This window comes from Rhinatrema bivittatum, chromosome 2, assembly GCF_901001135.1.
Source record: "Rhinatrema bivittatum chromosome 2, aRhiBiv1.1, whole genome shotgun sequence".
NCBI classification, from domain to species: Eukaryota; Metazoa; Chordata; class Amphibia; order Gymnophiona; family Rhinatrematidae; genus Rhinatrema; species Rhinatrema bivittatum.
Window position 1 is genome coordinate 460,006,301 of NC_042616.1, and position 16,006 is coordinate 460,022,306.

Below are 16,006 nucleotides of genomic sequence, written 5' to 3' on the forward strand. Positions count from 1 at the left end.
AGACTGCTTTTGTCCAGGTTTATGCCCCAACTGAAGTCCTGGAGCAAGGAGGTCACCCGGAAACTCTCTTCCACGGACTTTGCCCGGATCAACCAATCCAAGAATGGGTGCACCAGGATTCCCTCTTTTCTCAACGCTGCCACTATGACCACCATAATCTTGGAAAATGTTCTGCGGGTGGTGGCTAGGCCAAAGGGCGGTACCCAGAACTGATAATGGCAACCCAGTACCGCAAAGCGTTAGAAATGATCTTGCCAGATTGGAATACATAGGTAGGCCTTTGATAGGTCCAGGGAGGTTAAGAACTCTCCTGATTTGTACAACCATTATCATGGGGTGGAGGGTTTCCCTGCGGAAAAGAATCACTCGTAGATGTCTGTTGACGCTCTTGAGGTCCAGGATGGTGCGAAAGGAACCTTCCTTCTTGGGTACATTGAAATAGATGGAATAATGCCAGGTACTGGGATTTATAGCCCTCATCCTGAGGAGCCTTAACAGGGTGGTCTCCACTGCCTGCTTGTGCTGGGAGTGGCAAGGAGATATCATGAATATGTCCCGAGGAGTGCTGCGAAATTCCAGCACATATCCTTCTCATATGACCTCCAGTATCCATTTGTCCAAAGTGATCTCGACCCACCGTTGGTAGAAGTGGAACAATCAACAAACCTCCCCCCCCCCCCCCCCCCCCCGCCCCAATCTCCTCATTCCAAGGGTGGATCATCAAAACTTCATTGGGGAGTTCAGGATGAACCTGAACCCAAGCCTGCCCTTTTCTTGAGCTATTGACTCTGAATGGACTGAGACCTTCCAGAGGACCAAGACAGTCAAGTTTCTGTAGGGTTAAAACTGTTGGGAGCCCCTGGATCGACCCCTCATGGTTGAGGGACGCTGAAACTCTCAGTACTCTTGCAGCTGAATTTTGGAGTAACTGAAGGGGTCTTAAGGTGGCTTTGGGTAGTCCGAGAAGTAAGGCATTGCAGTAGTCAAGTTTAGAAAAAAATAAGTGTCTGCAAAACCGTCCTAAAATCATTAGGATTGAATAAAGGTTTCAATTTTTTTAATATGTGTAGTTTATAGTAACCCACTTTTATTATCATGTTTATATTATTTTTCATACTCAACTCAGAACCTAGGATTACCCCAAGGTCATGAACCACATTAGCTAAATTGATATTAGATGATTCAGTGTTATAGGTCATAGGAAAGTCTGTTAATCTTAATCTTAAGTAATAGTATTTCAGTTTTTTGATGATTGAGTTTTAATTGCATGTGACTTAACAATTGTACAGATGATAGATAAATGTTTAATAATTTTAGGGCCATTTCAATTGTGCTCTTTACTGGAATGAGCACAGTTGCCAGATTCATGAAAGGCCTCACTCATCTAAAACTTCCAATAAAAGAGCTCCCTGTTCCTTGGGATCTAAATGATCTTCTGCAGCTCATGCAATCACCATTTGAACTTTTGGCAATAGCAGATCTAAAATTTGTCTTGCAGAGTTTTATTTTTGGTAGTTCTGCTTGGAGAGTGAGTGAGTCACAAGCCCTAATCTATCCTTCTTATATTCAGATTTTTAACAGAGAAATTTTAAAAATTCATCTTTAAGAAACCACCTTTGGTAGAAATTTATTTCACTTGAATCAATCCGCTATATTACCAACATTCTTTCCAAGACCACATGTACATAAGGGTGTGCAGGCTTTTCATTTCTTGTTTTATTTATCGCTTAAAGGCCTAAGCAATAGGCAGATTATATAATCTGCAAACAAAAAAACCACAACATCTGTGCATGACAGAGTCTTAGAATATATCAAAGTTCGGTTTCCTTAATCAGATGCCTGTTTGAATAAAAATATTGATTTAAATGTTTTTGGATAGACCATCAGGCGTAAAACTCCGGGAGGGAATTCTATATGGTGGAAGCAGCAACTGAGAAGGTGGATTCATGAATGTCGACTAGTTGCGCTTGTCTCACAGAGGAGATATCGAGAAGGCCTCTCTGGGAAGATCTCAACAATCACATATGATTTTAGACTCGAAGAAGGGATTAGCCCAAGGTAGAAAGTCGAGTCTGAGTTGTTGGTATACCAGCATTGCGATTTTAAATATTACCCGATGGTGAGCAGTCAGCCATTGGAGGTTGGCCAGAACAGGGGTAATATCTCGAATTATAGAAGGGCTCATTTATTCTATGTGTAAAGAACAAAATTCCACATAAACTCCTGATAATTGTTAAATCTAAGTAAAGTTTGTTACAAAAATGACTTTCTGTTTTAATATCTAATTGTATCACTAATTGCCACAATGGATCAGGTCTACCTCTTCAAAGTAAAGTTAAAGCCCATCAGGTTAGAGCCGAAGTAACTTCCTTGGCATGTCTACGCTTTACCGCCGTAGAAGAAATCTGTAAGGCAGCTACTTAGTCTTGTATCCACGTTTTCATTGCTCATTACTTCCTTAAAATGGTTCCTGTAAAGACAGCTTTTGTCACAGTTCTTCACAGTTGACTTAATTGCTTCAACTCTTCCCTTCAACCTCAGATATTGATTATGAATTGCAATGTTCTATTAAGTGCATAGTCACAAAATAGATGCATCTCTCAGCCTTGGAATTCCCACATGAGTGACTTGTTTTATCCTGCTTATAACATGGAGACAGCAGATTAGCCACACAATCCTTCCAGCTCCCCTAGAGTTGAAAAATGGCTTGTTAAGACTGAGAAATCTTGTGCAGGGGGCATCGTGGTGCTGTCAGGTAACATCACCCCACTTATTTGGCTGATTTAACCTGCTGTCTGTGGAAAATACCTGTATAGGTGAGCAGTTTGGTTTTGCAGTCCATTGCCACAATCCCAAGAAAGCCATTGGTGCTACCTTTCCCTATCAGCCAGCTGCAGTGCAGTGTCAGAGGCAATATCTTATGTGCTGAAGCTGATTTGCAGTAAGTAGGAGTTGGAGTTCATATGCTGCAGGATCATTTTCCAGTCTGAAAAACTTATTCTATACTCTGTTTACTTACATTTTATGCTTATATATCTTTGATAATTTGTAAGCCAGTTTGGGTTACCTATTGAAGAGGCGATTCAAATGATTTTAATAAGGTGAGAATTTTCTTGTGAGCTCAGTGCTAAAGTTTGGGTTTGAAAAAGATTTCTTGGGTTCATATATTGCTTTAAACACAGCTCTGCTTATATCTTCCCTGTCCCTATATCAAGAGCAATACCAACAGGACAGGCTAGTACAATTTTGCGTTAAGGCATATAGAATTTATCATCTTTAATGGATGAACTTTAAACTAATCTTATTTAGCTTAAAGCAGTAAAGATTCTCCAGGGCTGTTACAGGGACTTGTGCTCTGGTGGTGGTAAAGATTTTTTTTTCCTCCTTACCCTCAGGTACACAACAGGACATATCTGGGCCTGCCCACCCAGCGAAGGGGACGATTATATCTTCCACTGTCACCCAATTGACCAGAAGATACCTAAGCCCAAGAGACTGCAGGAGTGGTACAAGAAGATGCTGGATAAATCTGTGTCAGAGAGGATCGTACATGACTACAAGGTTAGTGTTAAGGACTAAAGCAGGTAACTCCAGAGGGAATAACTAAATGTTCCTGTCTTCAGGCTCATATTAGGAGGGGCCTAGCAGATTTATCTCTGAGTTGACAGGAATAATCATGCTCCCATCATGATAGTCTGGAATCTGTTTATTATTAGGGGCTGCATGCTTTAAGCAAGCTCTAGAATTATCTCTCATGTTGGGTTGAGGTTGAATGTTCACTTCAGATTGTTTTCAGTCTAGTCATTTTAATTAGAAAGGCACAAAGAGCATGAAGTTGTTTGGCTTTACCATGTTATCAGTGTTGCACTTGAGTTTGTTTTGAGGCTTAAAATATTTCATGGTATTAAATTGTGTGTGATCAAACTGCCATGGGCTCATGATTTTTAGCACTAAGTAGTGATTCGTGTTCTGGCATGGCTTCACATGGAATTGACTTTCATGTCTTTTGGGACACTTTGAACATACCAGACAAGTTTGTTTGAGTTGAGGTTACTCACATATAAACTGTTGCCACTCATCTGGTTTTTCGATCAGAGCCTGTGAATCTGATTTGTCCTTTCATGAATTTTATCATTTAGTAAGAACTCCAATTTTAAAGCCACCCTACCAACTGGATTGCTCAAGATAGCAATTTGCCTGTTTCCTTTGTAGGACTTACAGGCCTTTTTTTTTTTGCTTTTTATTATGAGCATGCCTCCCTGTTTTTAAAATTTTCCTTTCTGAGAAGTCTTCTGCTATTTGTGCTGTCTTCATGCTTTATTATGCTAGTGTATTGCCTGTGTTGAGTTCTAGAAAAGGTAAGTACTCATTGGATAAGCAGGAGGAGCACTAAGGAATTTTAAACACTAATCACTTTTGAAATGAACTAAATATTAGTAGGAGCTTAATGATAACTGGCAACCTCATGAGTGAAATGAATATAGCTGTATGTGATGAGCTCTTTTATGTTGTTGGAGGTGATTAGATAATGGGGACAAGCCTATATGACAGCAGTGTGTATTCCATTCAGTAGACTTAATGTTCATTACATTTTAGTCCTGTGGGGAATTCTGCGCTAATGCGGAGCACAGAATTCCCCTCCCCGGAATCTGCACAGAATTTGGCAGGCCCTGGCATGCTGTGAGTGGGACAGCCTCCACTAGCGGCATGCTTGGGCCTGCTTCATCTTCGCGGTAAGTGGGGCGACCTCCACTCATGGCGAAGATGGAACAGACCCGGTGTGCCGTGAACGGAGGCTGTCCTCGCAACAAAGAAGGAGCAGGCCCCCGGTGAGAGTGAATGTGTATGTGTGTGTGTGTGTGTGTGTGAGAATGCGAGCCTGGGGGGTGAGAGAGCATGTGTGAGGGTGTGTATATGTAAGAAAGTATGTGTCAGAGAGAGAGAGGAAGCCTATATGTAGGGGAGGGTGAGCAAGAGAGGGAGCCAGTGCGCAGGGGTATGTGAGAGAGACACAGGTAGCCTGAGTGAGGGTGTATGTGTGAGAGAGAGAGGAAGCCTGTGTGGGGATGTGGGCAAGAGAGAGAGGTAGCCTGTATGGGAGAGAGGGGGGGGGGAGTCTGTATCAGGGTGTACATGTGTGTGTGCGCGCACATGAGAGAGAAGGAGCCTGTATGAACGGATGTGTGTGTGCGAGAGAAAGAGAGGGAGCCTATATGAGGGGTGTGTATGTGCATTAGGGAGGGAGCCTGCATGTGTGAGTGAAAGAGAGAGGGACAGAGGGAGTCTGTATTGAGGGGTAGTACTGAGAAGAGGGGTCAAACTCTGGGAGTGGAAGGGAATGAGCCTGGGGGGAGGGGGGGGGGAAGAGATAGTGGCAGGTGGAGGAGTTGGGGGCCTGAGAGTGCAAAGTGAAAGGAAACTGGCCAGGGGAGCAGGGAGAGAAGTGGAAGAGTCACTCTTACGGTGAACTTCTAGGGAAATTCTGCTCAAAATATTTAAAACTCTGCATCTTTAAAAATAATTTCTGTATTACATTTTAAATTACTTTCAGACTGTCATGTATATTGTGTTTTTGACCAATATAAAGTATGTCGAATTTTGCAGAATTTTAAGGAGTAACATTTGTATGGCCTTAGTGTAACTTATACTGTGCGCCCCTTGCTTAGAGAAGGACGTGGTGTCACCAATTTCTCTCACACACAAACTGTTTGCACATTGAGTGGAAGGTTTGGTACTCATGGTGGGCCCCTTTTCATTATCTTCTCTCCCCCCCACTCCTCCTTAGGATGTTTTTAAGCAAGCCACTGAAGACCGCCTAACAAGTGCCAAGGAGCTTCCCTACTTCGAGGGTGACTTCTGGCCGAATGTTTTGGAGGAAAGCATTAAGGAACTGGAACAAGAGGAGGAAGAGAGGAAGAGAGAGGAGAACACAAGCAATGAAAGCACTGATGTAAGGAAGCATTAAATGTCTATCACCTCCGTAGTAGTATGGTTTTTCACAACCTGTCATTTGCTTATCTCGGTTTTCTGGAATTCTTGGCTTCCCTTGAAGATCAGGCTGTTAAAGCCCCACAAATGGGCATGTTGGAACTGAATTGTGACGAGCATTGTAGATAGGCTTTTATTCTTGGCCTCCAGTTTTGTCTCATCTCTCCCTCCATTGTCCCAGCTTCATGGTAGTAATCCCATAGCTAAGGGTATGGAGTGTACAGCCTAGTAACCGTGAGACTGAACTGGGGAGCCTTCCAACTTTGCTCTTTAATCCCCATTTTGTTTGTGATACTCTCACTAATAGCACATGCTATTTCTTCAGGAGAAGGATCCAGAATTACTGAGATTGGTTTGGGCATTTTGTCCATCTGTTAGCATGCCCAGCAGGCATACCTAACATTTTTTGTGTGCAATAAATGCATTATAGAAAAGCATGGACATTTTTGCATGTGGTGATCCTATTCTAAAATTGTAGAGCCCCCACCCAGATGTTTTTGGGTGAATTTATATTGGATTGCAATTTGTGATCTGATTTGAAATGTGATAAAGAATAACTGACTCCTGGATTGAATCAGGTTGTTTTTGTTTTTTACCCCAGCTTTAAGAGATTGCTAAAATTCAGGTATACTTCACCTTGCCACAACCAGGAAAATACGTTTCTACAGTGCTGTTAGACACATGCAATGCAGTACAAACATGTACAAGACTGTCCTTGCTCCTTGAAATTTATAATCTAGTACAGAGACATGGACAAGACAAATTGGAAGTGTCAGGAAATTCGTTTACTACAGTAAACATGGTTAACATCTAACTTTGACCAAAAAACCTCTAACCACATCTGCAACGCTTTTAACTGTGTGAGCACGATCTTTTGGGACTCAGAGCACCATAATTCAAGAATCAACTCTTCACCTTTTATTGTGCAGCACAATTTAATTTTGCTGTCTTTGTATCAGACATGAACAGACTTGTCTTTTGGCACCAAACTGGAAATGCACTGGATAATTCCGATAAAAGCTTGGCTGAATAGTTTCATGCTGAAGAATCGAACAAATCCCTATGGCATATCCCCTTAGAATCTGCCATGTGTGGGGGTTTTTTTTGTTTGTTTGTTTGTTTTTTTGTAAAGAGATGTGTAATGCATGATCCTAATGTATGATCCTAACTAGTGTTAGAGGTAATCTGGGCATGAGCTATGGGAAAAATGTTGAGTGTGTGGATAACTTGAGTTAATGGCTTACTCTTCATTTGTCTTCTGCGCATAGGTAAGCAAGGGTGACAGCAAGAACGCCAAGAAGAAGAACAATAAGAAGACTAGTAAAAACAAAAGCAGCCTGAGCCGAGGCAATAAAAAGAAGCCAGGGATGCCCAACGTATCAAATGATCTATCCCAGAAACTCTATGCTACCATGGAGAAGCACAAGGAGGTGAATAGGGTGGGGGAACTGGAATTCTGGCCTTGTCTATCCATAATCTCATGAGATGAGCAGTCAGACATCAGACGACGGTGGACAGGTTGTATAGAAAATCTGGTTTGCAGAAAGATCCCTGCACCACTCCTGTATCCAAGTAATTCTTAGTTTTTTACTGCAGTCACAAAGTTCTTTTTATAAAAGATGACCTGTTTTCTTGGCCTTGAGGCAGAGTTGTGCTGGGAGGGGGAAGCACAGCTGCATAGCTCAATCTTTGTGGTCATAGGTCCCAACACTTATGCTCTTTTTACAGTGCTACCAACACCTGTCAGGATATTTTCCAGGGTCTGCAGTCAGGAAAAGAGGTCACTGTGCAAGAGACCTGGTTCACTGAGTCTCATGATTGGGATATGACCATCCCTGGCTATATCTTGATTAGGAAGGACAGAGGACAGAAAAGGGAGAGGGGTAGCTCTTTATGTCAAAAACAATATCCAGGCAGCTGAAATGCAAGGAATGTGGGGTAGGGAAGAAGCATTATGGGCTGTCCTTTTAAAAAAAAAAAAAAAAAAAAAAGGATGGTGCTTCCATATACATCGGTGTGGTCTACAGACTTCCAGCTCAAACAGAAGAACTTGACAGAGATCTGATTGAAGATCCAAAAGATGGAAAAGGGAGATGTGTTGCTTGTTGGAGATTTTAATCTGCCGGATGTGGATTGTAGTATCCCTTCTGCAGAATCTGCAAGAAGTAGAGAGAGAGTGGATGCCCTTCAAGGGGCTTTACTTAAATGGTAATGGAGCCCACTCGATCTAGTGCTCACAAATAGGGAAATGTCTCTGTGTAGGTGCCCACCTGAGCACCAGTAATCATCAGACAGTATGGTTTGATATCGCATATAAGATCGAGAAGTCACATGAAGGCCCAAGTTTTGAATTTCAAAAATACTTTTTCAAAATGGGTTTCCTGTATGTACCCAGAACAGTCCAGACAAGTGGGGTTTGCATCCTACCAGCAGATGGAGTCCAAGAATAAAACTTTGAGGCACTGCTACATAACCAAGAGTACCACCTGCAGTCCCCTCAATATTTCTCTGACTCCTGCAGATGGTAGAGGTGCAAACCACTAGTCTAGTTTAAAAAGGAAAAAAAAAAAAAGGAAAGGAAAGAGATAGAGTCCGGTGCTAGGTTAGAAAGGGATGGCGAAAGCTCCCTGAGCTGTTAGGTGCCTTTGTGGGCCATCCCTCAGGTGGAGCTGGGAGATCGGGGGGTTGGATACCCCTGGCTGGGCTTCATCCGCATCATGCTGGAGTGACTGATAGTGAGGGAACTGGCTTCCTCGACCCTCCAAGTCTCCCCTCTCTGGTACCACTGGTCCTACCAGGAAAGTATTTCAGTAATTTAAGTTTTCTTTAAAAAAAAAAAAAAAAAAAAGTACGATAACAGCAGGGAAGACTGTTTTGGGCTCGATGGAGGTGAGACTGGACGGTGGGAACTGTTGGTCCGTGCTGGGAGGAGGGAGTGTTTTCACTGGTGTGCCAACAGCCTGTGGACCCGGGTGAGTGCAGTGACAGGCACAGGTTCAGTGGAGCCGCAAAGGCGCCCATTGTTTCCCTCATGGCTTCAGAGGGCCGTGGCAAACAACTGGTGAGGTGACCGTGGGCCCGCTAGCGAGCCAGCTTCGGTGCAACAGAGGTCACAAGGGCTTGGTGTTGTGAACCACCTTTGCCGGCGCCAAGTGTGTGGCCTAGCAGCGTGGTGCGCTGAAATGGCGCCAAAGCAGAAAATGGTATGCCATGCTTGTGGGCCTGTATGCGGCGAGGCTGGATACCTGGTCCCTCTGTGTGGAGGGACTGGCTGAGGGCCTCGGAAGGAAACAAGGCCTCCGTTTGGCCGGGCCCCACATTAGGGGGATGGGAGGTTTCCCAAGTGGCGGCTGACACCGTGGAGATGGGGACCAGGAGATTTTGCCTGCAAGAGGCAGTGATTCCCCTCCTCCCCTTTCCTTGGTGGGGCAGGGAGCCCCTAATAGGGAGGGGATTTTGATGTCAGCCCCCCCGGAACTGGGGGAGGATGATCAGGGGGATTTTTCCCCGGAGTTTGTGCTTCATGCATAAAGACTTCTTGCCCAGGAAGGGCACAGGGGATAAGCGAGCCGCGGCGCAGCCACTGCACCCCACTGGTAAGAAGTCCAGGATGGCCTCAGAGGGGTCCAGAGATACCCTGCGGCGCCTGGGGTTATGTCGAGCGGATGCGGATTGGACTCCCAAGGATAGTGATGAGTCGGATGAGCTGCAGGAGGACCTGCTCAATCAGCATGGGGTGGAACCGGATGCAGCACCAACCCCCAATGTGTGGACCCTGATGGCACCAAGGATGACCCTGACCCATATGAGTTTCCGGTACCTGAGGGGGCGACCCGAGAGTGGTGCGTTTGTTCCAGCGAGAGGAGCTGTGGCCCCTTATTCCACCAGGTTCTGGAGCCAGGTTCTGGAGGACTTGGTGGCTCAGGAGGAGTCAGACAGCGTGGGTGTTAACCTGATCCTGGATGGACTGAGAGGTCCAACAAGTGCCTTTCCTTTACTGAAAAAGGTCGGTAAGTTGGTTCACTGGGAGTGCCAGTTTGATTCAGAGGGCCTGTCTGTGTTGGGTAAAGAAGGCTCAGGACCATGCAGTGTCAAGAGATGGCAGTCCCTTGCAGACGGCCCACCTGGAGGCAAGGGTCGCTTATATGGCAGATGCACTGTATGATTTGGTGCGTAATTCAGCTAGGAGCATGGTTTCGGCAGTGGCGGCCCCTAGACTTCTGTGGTTGCCCAGTTGGTCGGTGGATTTGTCGTCCAAGGCCCAGCTCTGTAACCTCCCATTCAAGGGGAAGTTCCTGTTCAGGGAGGATTTGGATCACTTGATGAAGGTGCTTGGAGAATCTATTCCTGGAGGGCAAGAGGCCTAGAAGGAAGGTTATTCCAGCTCGTGCCCGGTTTCGGGATTCAAGCAGGTTTCAGTCCGGCAAGTCCTCTTCTGGTGCCTTGGTGAAGCAGGGCAGCAGGCGTTAGCAGTCCTTTCATGGAGCTCACAGGTCTGCCAGAGATGGGGCAGGTCAAGACACTGGAGGCAGAAAGCGCAATGAAGCCAGAGTTCCTCATTCCTGCAAAGAAGCCGTAGGAGACAGATTGTCCAGGTTTTAGGAGGAGCGGGTAAAGATTACCTTGGACTGTTGGGTCCTGGAAGTGACAAGAGAGGGCTATGCTCTAAACTTTTCCTGCCCGTAAGGGAGGCCTTTGTGGAGTCCCACATGGTCTCTTGCAACAAATGAGAGGCGGTGTAAGGGACTCTGCAAAGATTGCTCGCTCCAAAGGCCATAGTCCCCATCCCACTTGTGGAACAAGGGCAGGGAAGGTATTCCATTTACTTTGTGGTTCCCAAGAAGGAGGGCACTTTTCATCCCATTCTTGATTTTACAGTAGGTGAACTGAGCCCTTCGGGTTCCTGTTTTCGAATGGAGATGCACGCTGTAGTGGCGGCTGTTCGCAGAGGAGAGTTCCTGGCATCTCTGGACCTGACAGAGGCGTACTTGCACATTCCTATTTGGAAAAAACTTCAGACGTTTCTTCGTTTCATGGTGTTGGGTCATCATTTTCAGTTCTGGGCCCTTCCTTTTGGTCTGGTGATGGCGTCACACACATTCACCAAAGGTGATGGTGGTAGCAGAGGCCCTTCACAAGGAAGGGATCTTGGTACATCCATATCTGGACAATTGGCTCATTCGAGCGAAGTCAAAGGAGGAATGCGAGAGGTCCCTTCAGAGAGTGATGAACTTCTTACAGTTGCTGGGTTGGACTATAAATTTGACAGTGTCACATGGAGCCAACCCAATCCTTGGTATATCTGGGGACCCGCTTCAACACTCAGAAGAGTAGGGTCTTCCTGGCAGCGAACTGAGAGGTGAAGTTACAATCACAGGTGAAGTGCCTCCTTTGGCTGGCGGTTCCGATGGTTTGGGATTAATTGCAAGTTCTAGGGTCTATGGCTTCGACATTGGATCTAGTTCCCTTGGCATTTGCGCATATGAGACCTCTGCAACGCGCGCTGTTGTCCAGGTGGAAGTCTATTCTCGGAAGAGTACCATCTTCCTTTGCCCCCTTCTACGAGAATCCAGGTCCAGTCTCTTGTGGTGGATGTATTGTTGCAGTTTGGAGAAGGGTAAGGATCTGGAGCTTCCGGACTGGGTGATGGTTTCCACGGGTGCCAGTTTCTCAGGTTGGGGGGCAGTGTGTTTGGGTCAGTCAGCCCAAGGACTTTGGCTGTCGGGGGAGAAATCCTGGTCCATCAGTTGCCTTGAGAGAAGGGCAGTCCAGTGGGCCCTGGAAGTGTTCCTGCCCCTGGTCTGGGAACGGATGGTTCGTGTGTTCTCAAACAGTGCGACAGCGGGTGGCATACATCAATCGGCAGGGCTGTACGAAGAGTCATGTGGTGGCGCTGGAAGCTCGGTGATTGTTTGCAGAAGTGGATTGCCATCTCGAAGGCCTAGCGGCGTCACATGTAATGGGAGTAGACAATGTGCAGGTGGATTTCCTCAGCAGGCAACAGTTGTATCTGGGGGAGTGGGAGTTGTCCCACGAGGCTTGGAATCACATCTGCACCATTGTGCACCAGGTGGGGCATTCCCCAGCTGAATCTTATGGCAACGTGGGTCAACTCAAATGGAGAGATTTTTCAGTCGACGAGAAAAGATCAGCTCAGTAGGACTCAATGCTCTGGTGTGCCCTTGGCCAACAGGAATGCTGCTATACATGTTCCTTCCATGGCTTCTTGTCAGTCAGGTCCTGAGTTGCATAGAGATGCATCCCAGAAGTGTGGTGTTGGGTGTTGGTGGCACCAGAGTGGCCGTGTCGGCCATGGTTTGCAGATCTGGTGCAGCTTGCAGTAGAGGGACCCCTCCCAGAGTTGCTGTGTTGGGCCCATGTTCTCAGATCTGGAGGATCACTTCTGTCTCGCGGCCTGGCTTTTGAGAGGAGGAGTTGTCTGAAGGGATCTTCTGAGCAGGTCACTTCCACGGCTTCTACAGGCTAGGAGGCCTGCCATGTCCCTAGCGTATGTTATGGTCTGGAGAGCTTTTGAAGCATGGTGTCTTCAGCAACATTTGGACCCCCTGGTGGTGGATGTTCTCCATATATTAGAGTTCTTCAGCAGGGGGTTATCAAGGGTTTAGCTTACAGCTTGCTTCACATACAGGTTTCTGCATTGGGTTCGCTCAGGGGCAAGTATTGTGGGCAGATGCTTGAAGCTCATCCAGATGTAATCAGGTTTCTGAAGGGGTTAAGCATTTGCACACTCTGTTTTGAAGGATTTGTCTGGATTGGAGTCTAAACTTAGTTCTTCAGGTCCTTTGTGGAGCCCCATTTGAGGAAAGCAACGCTGAAGGATTTGAAGCTAAAGGTGGTGTTTCTGGTGGCCATCTGTTCGGCTAGGCCCTATCTTGTAGCGATCCGTTTTTTGCGGATTTATGATGACAGGGTTTCATTGCACACAGTACCTTCTTTTTTGCCAAAAATGATGTCTTTTCATGTCAATCAGATGGTGGAGCTACCGGGATTTCCGGAGTGGGTCAAGAGATATTCCCCACAGGACAGAGTTACATCCTTGGATGTGCGGCGGATGCTGTTGCGTTATTTAGAGGTTACAAATGATTTTCACCAGTCTGATCATCTCTTTGTCTTGTACGGTGGAGTGAAGAAAGGGGACAAAGACTCTAAGACTACCATTTTTCGTTGGCTGAAGGAGACTATTTTTTTCAGCGTACATCTGTAAAGGTCGCCAGATTCCTGTGGATTTGAGAGCGCATTCCACAAGTGTCAGCTTCGTATAGTATTTCCTCTTTATGCAATGAAATTTTGAGTGTAAGACTAAAGTTATGATAGTATTACATTTGTAATTTAACCATAGAAGTGGTCCTAACCACTAACCTTGGTATTTATCAGGTGTAGTGCATAGTTGTGTGTCCCTCTAGATTCCTAATTAATGTAAATGATACTCCCACAAGCATTCACTAACTGATCAAACAATAACATCAAAACTGAATTAAAATAGAAATCCTCCAGTTCTATGGTTAAATTACAAATGTAATACTATCATAATTTTAGTCTTCCTGTCATCCCAGGAGATTTGTAGGGTTGTCGTGTAGTGCTCGATTCATACTTTCACCAGGCATTACTGTCTAGATGTAAGGGCACAAGACAAGGCATCCTTTGGTGAGAGTGTTCTGCACGCAGGTCTTCCAGATTCCCACCCAGTTTAGGGGTGCTTTGGTACATCCCACTTGTCTGAATTGGTTCTTACCTGCTAATTTTTGTTACTGTAATACCACAGATCAGCCAGAGATCCACCTCTTCAATGCTGAAAGACTGAATTTCCTGCCAAGTTGATACTCAAGTTTTACCTTTAAAAAAAAAAAAAAGAGGAATCCTTTTTGAGCAGGATCTACGGTGTTCCAGTATTTTTGTTTTTGTTTGTGGATGAGTAAAGCCTGTAGTTTGGGGGTGTTTCCAGCCATTTAGATCTATTCGCCTGTACGAGAGGTTTTAAAATTTTATCTTGGCTTGTGTACCGGTCAATACTGAGAGGACTGCAGGTGGCACTCTTATGTAGCAGTGCCTCAGTTTTTTTTTCTCTTGACTCCATCTGCTGGTAGGGATGCAAAACCCACTTGTCTGGACTGATCTGCGGTATTACAGGAACGAAAATTAGTAGGTAAGAACCAATTTTTCTATGTTCCTGGAGGAAGAGCTAAAAGAATAGAGTTAATGGATGAGATGGTACGACAATGGGACAAATTAAAAGGAGCTATTACAAAGGCAACAAATCTATATGTTAGAAAAGTAAACAAAAGGAAATAGAAAAGGAAATCGATCTGGTTCTCAAAGGAGGTGGCTGGAAAAATACAAGCAAAAAGAACAGCATTCAAGAAGTATATAGCATCCTGGAAAAAAGAACACAGGGAAGAATACCTGATGAAATTAAGGGAGATGAAAGAAATTAGGAAATCAAAAGGTCAAGCGGAAGAAAGGGTTGCCAAAGAGGTAAAGCAAAGTGACAAAAAATTGTTCAGATATTTCAGAGAAAGAAGGGAGGCCAGAAGTGATGGTATAAAATTGAAAGGTGACAAGTAGCAATGTGTGGATAAACACAAAGAAATGGCAGAAATATTAAACAAATACTTTGGTTCTGTGATCACTAAAGACCCTGAAAAAGGACCGTTGCTGATAGACTAGAGCATTGATGGAAAAGGGTAAACAGTGGAGTGCCTCAGGGATCTGTACTTGGACCGGTGCTTTTCAATATATATATATATATATATATATATATATATATATATATAAATGATCTGGAAAGGAATAGTGAGGTAATCAAATTTGCGGATGATACAAAATTATTCATAGTAGTTAAATCACAAGCGGATTGTGATACCTTACAGGAGGACCTTGCAAGACTGGAAGATTAGGCATCCAAATGGCAGATTAAATTTAATGTGGACAAGGGCAAGGTGTTGCCTATAGGGAAAAATAACTCTTGCTGTAGTTACACAATGTTAGGTTCCATATTAGGAGCTACCACCCAGGAAAAAGATCTAGGCATCATAGTGGATAATACTTTAAAATCGTCAGCTCAGTGTGCTGCAGCAGTCAAAAAAAGCAAACAGAATGTTAGGAATTATTAGGAAGGGAATGGGTAATAAAATGGAAAATGTCATAATGCCTCTATATTGCTCCATGGTGAGACTGGACCTTGAATACTGTGTACAATTCTGGTCACCGCATCTCAAAAAAAATATAGTTGCAATGGAGAAGGTACAGAGAAGGGCAACCAAAATGATAAAGGGGATGGAACAGCTCCCCTATGAGGAAAGGCTGAAGAGGTTAGGGCTGTTCAGCTTGGAGAAGAGACGGCTGAGGGGGGATATGACGGAGGTCTTTAAGATCATGAGAGGTCTTTAAAGAGTAGATGTGAATCGGTTATTTACACTTTCAAATAATAGAAGGACTAGGGGGCATTCCATGAAGTTAGCATGTAGCACATTTAAGACTAATCGGAGAAAATTATTTTTCACTCAACGCACAATTAAGCTCTGGAATTTGTTGCCAGAAGATGTGGTTAGTGCAGTTAGTGTAGCTGGGTTCAAAAACGGTTTGGATAAGTTCTTGGAGAAGTCCATTAACTGCTATTAATCAAGTTTACTTAGGGAATAGCCACTGTTATTAATTGCATCAGTAGCATGGGATCGTTTTAGTGTTTGGGTAATTGCCAGGTTCTTGTGGCCTGGTTTGGCCTCTGTTGGAAACAGGGTGCTGGGCTTGATGGACCCTTGGTCTGACCCAGCATGGCAATTTCTTATGTTCTTATTGATAGTAATGGGGTCGATGAAACTCTGTTTACAGAATAGAATGTATGGGAAGAGCTAGGCAAACTGAAAGTGGATAAGGCCAAGGGGCCAGATGAAGTACATCCCAGGATACTGAGGGAGCTCAGAGTTGTGCTAGAGGGTCGACTGAAAGACCTATTCAATATATTCCTGGAAACGAGTGGTACCACGGGATTGGTGAAGAG

The 16,006-nt window shown here is 44.8% G+C and overlaps 1 protein-coding gene across 4 annotated transcripts in view; it reads left to right on the forward strand.

Moving 5' to 3' along the window:
* Positions 1–16,006, forward strand: part of EP300 (E1A binding protein p300) — a 466,384-nt gene that overhangs the window by 441,581 nt on the left and 8,797 nt on the right. For all 4 annotated transcript variants that reach the window (XM_029590455.1, XM_029590457.1, XM_029590456.1 and 1 more), the window contains exons 27-29: positions 3,396–3,561; positions 5,786–5,950; positions 7,257–7,418. In XM_029590455.1, the coding sequence (XP_029446315.1) occupies positions 3,396–3,561; positions 5,786–5,950; positions 7,257–7,418 (493 nt within the window). The remainder of the gene's footprint in view (positions 1–3,395; positions 3,562–5,785; positions 5,951–7,256; positions 7,419–16,006) is intronic.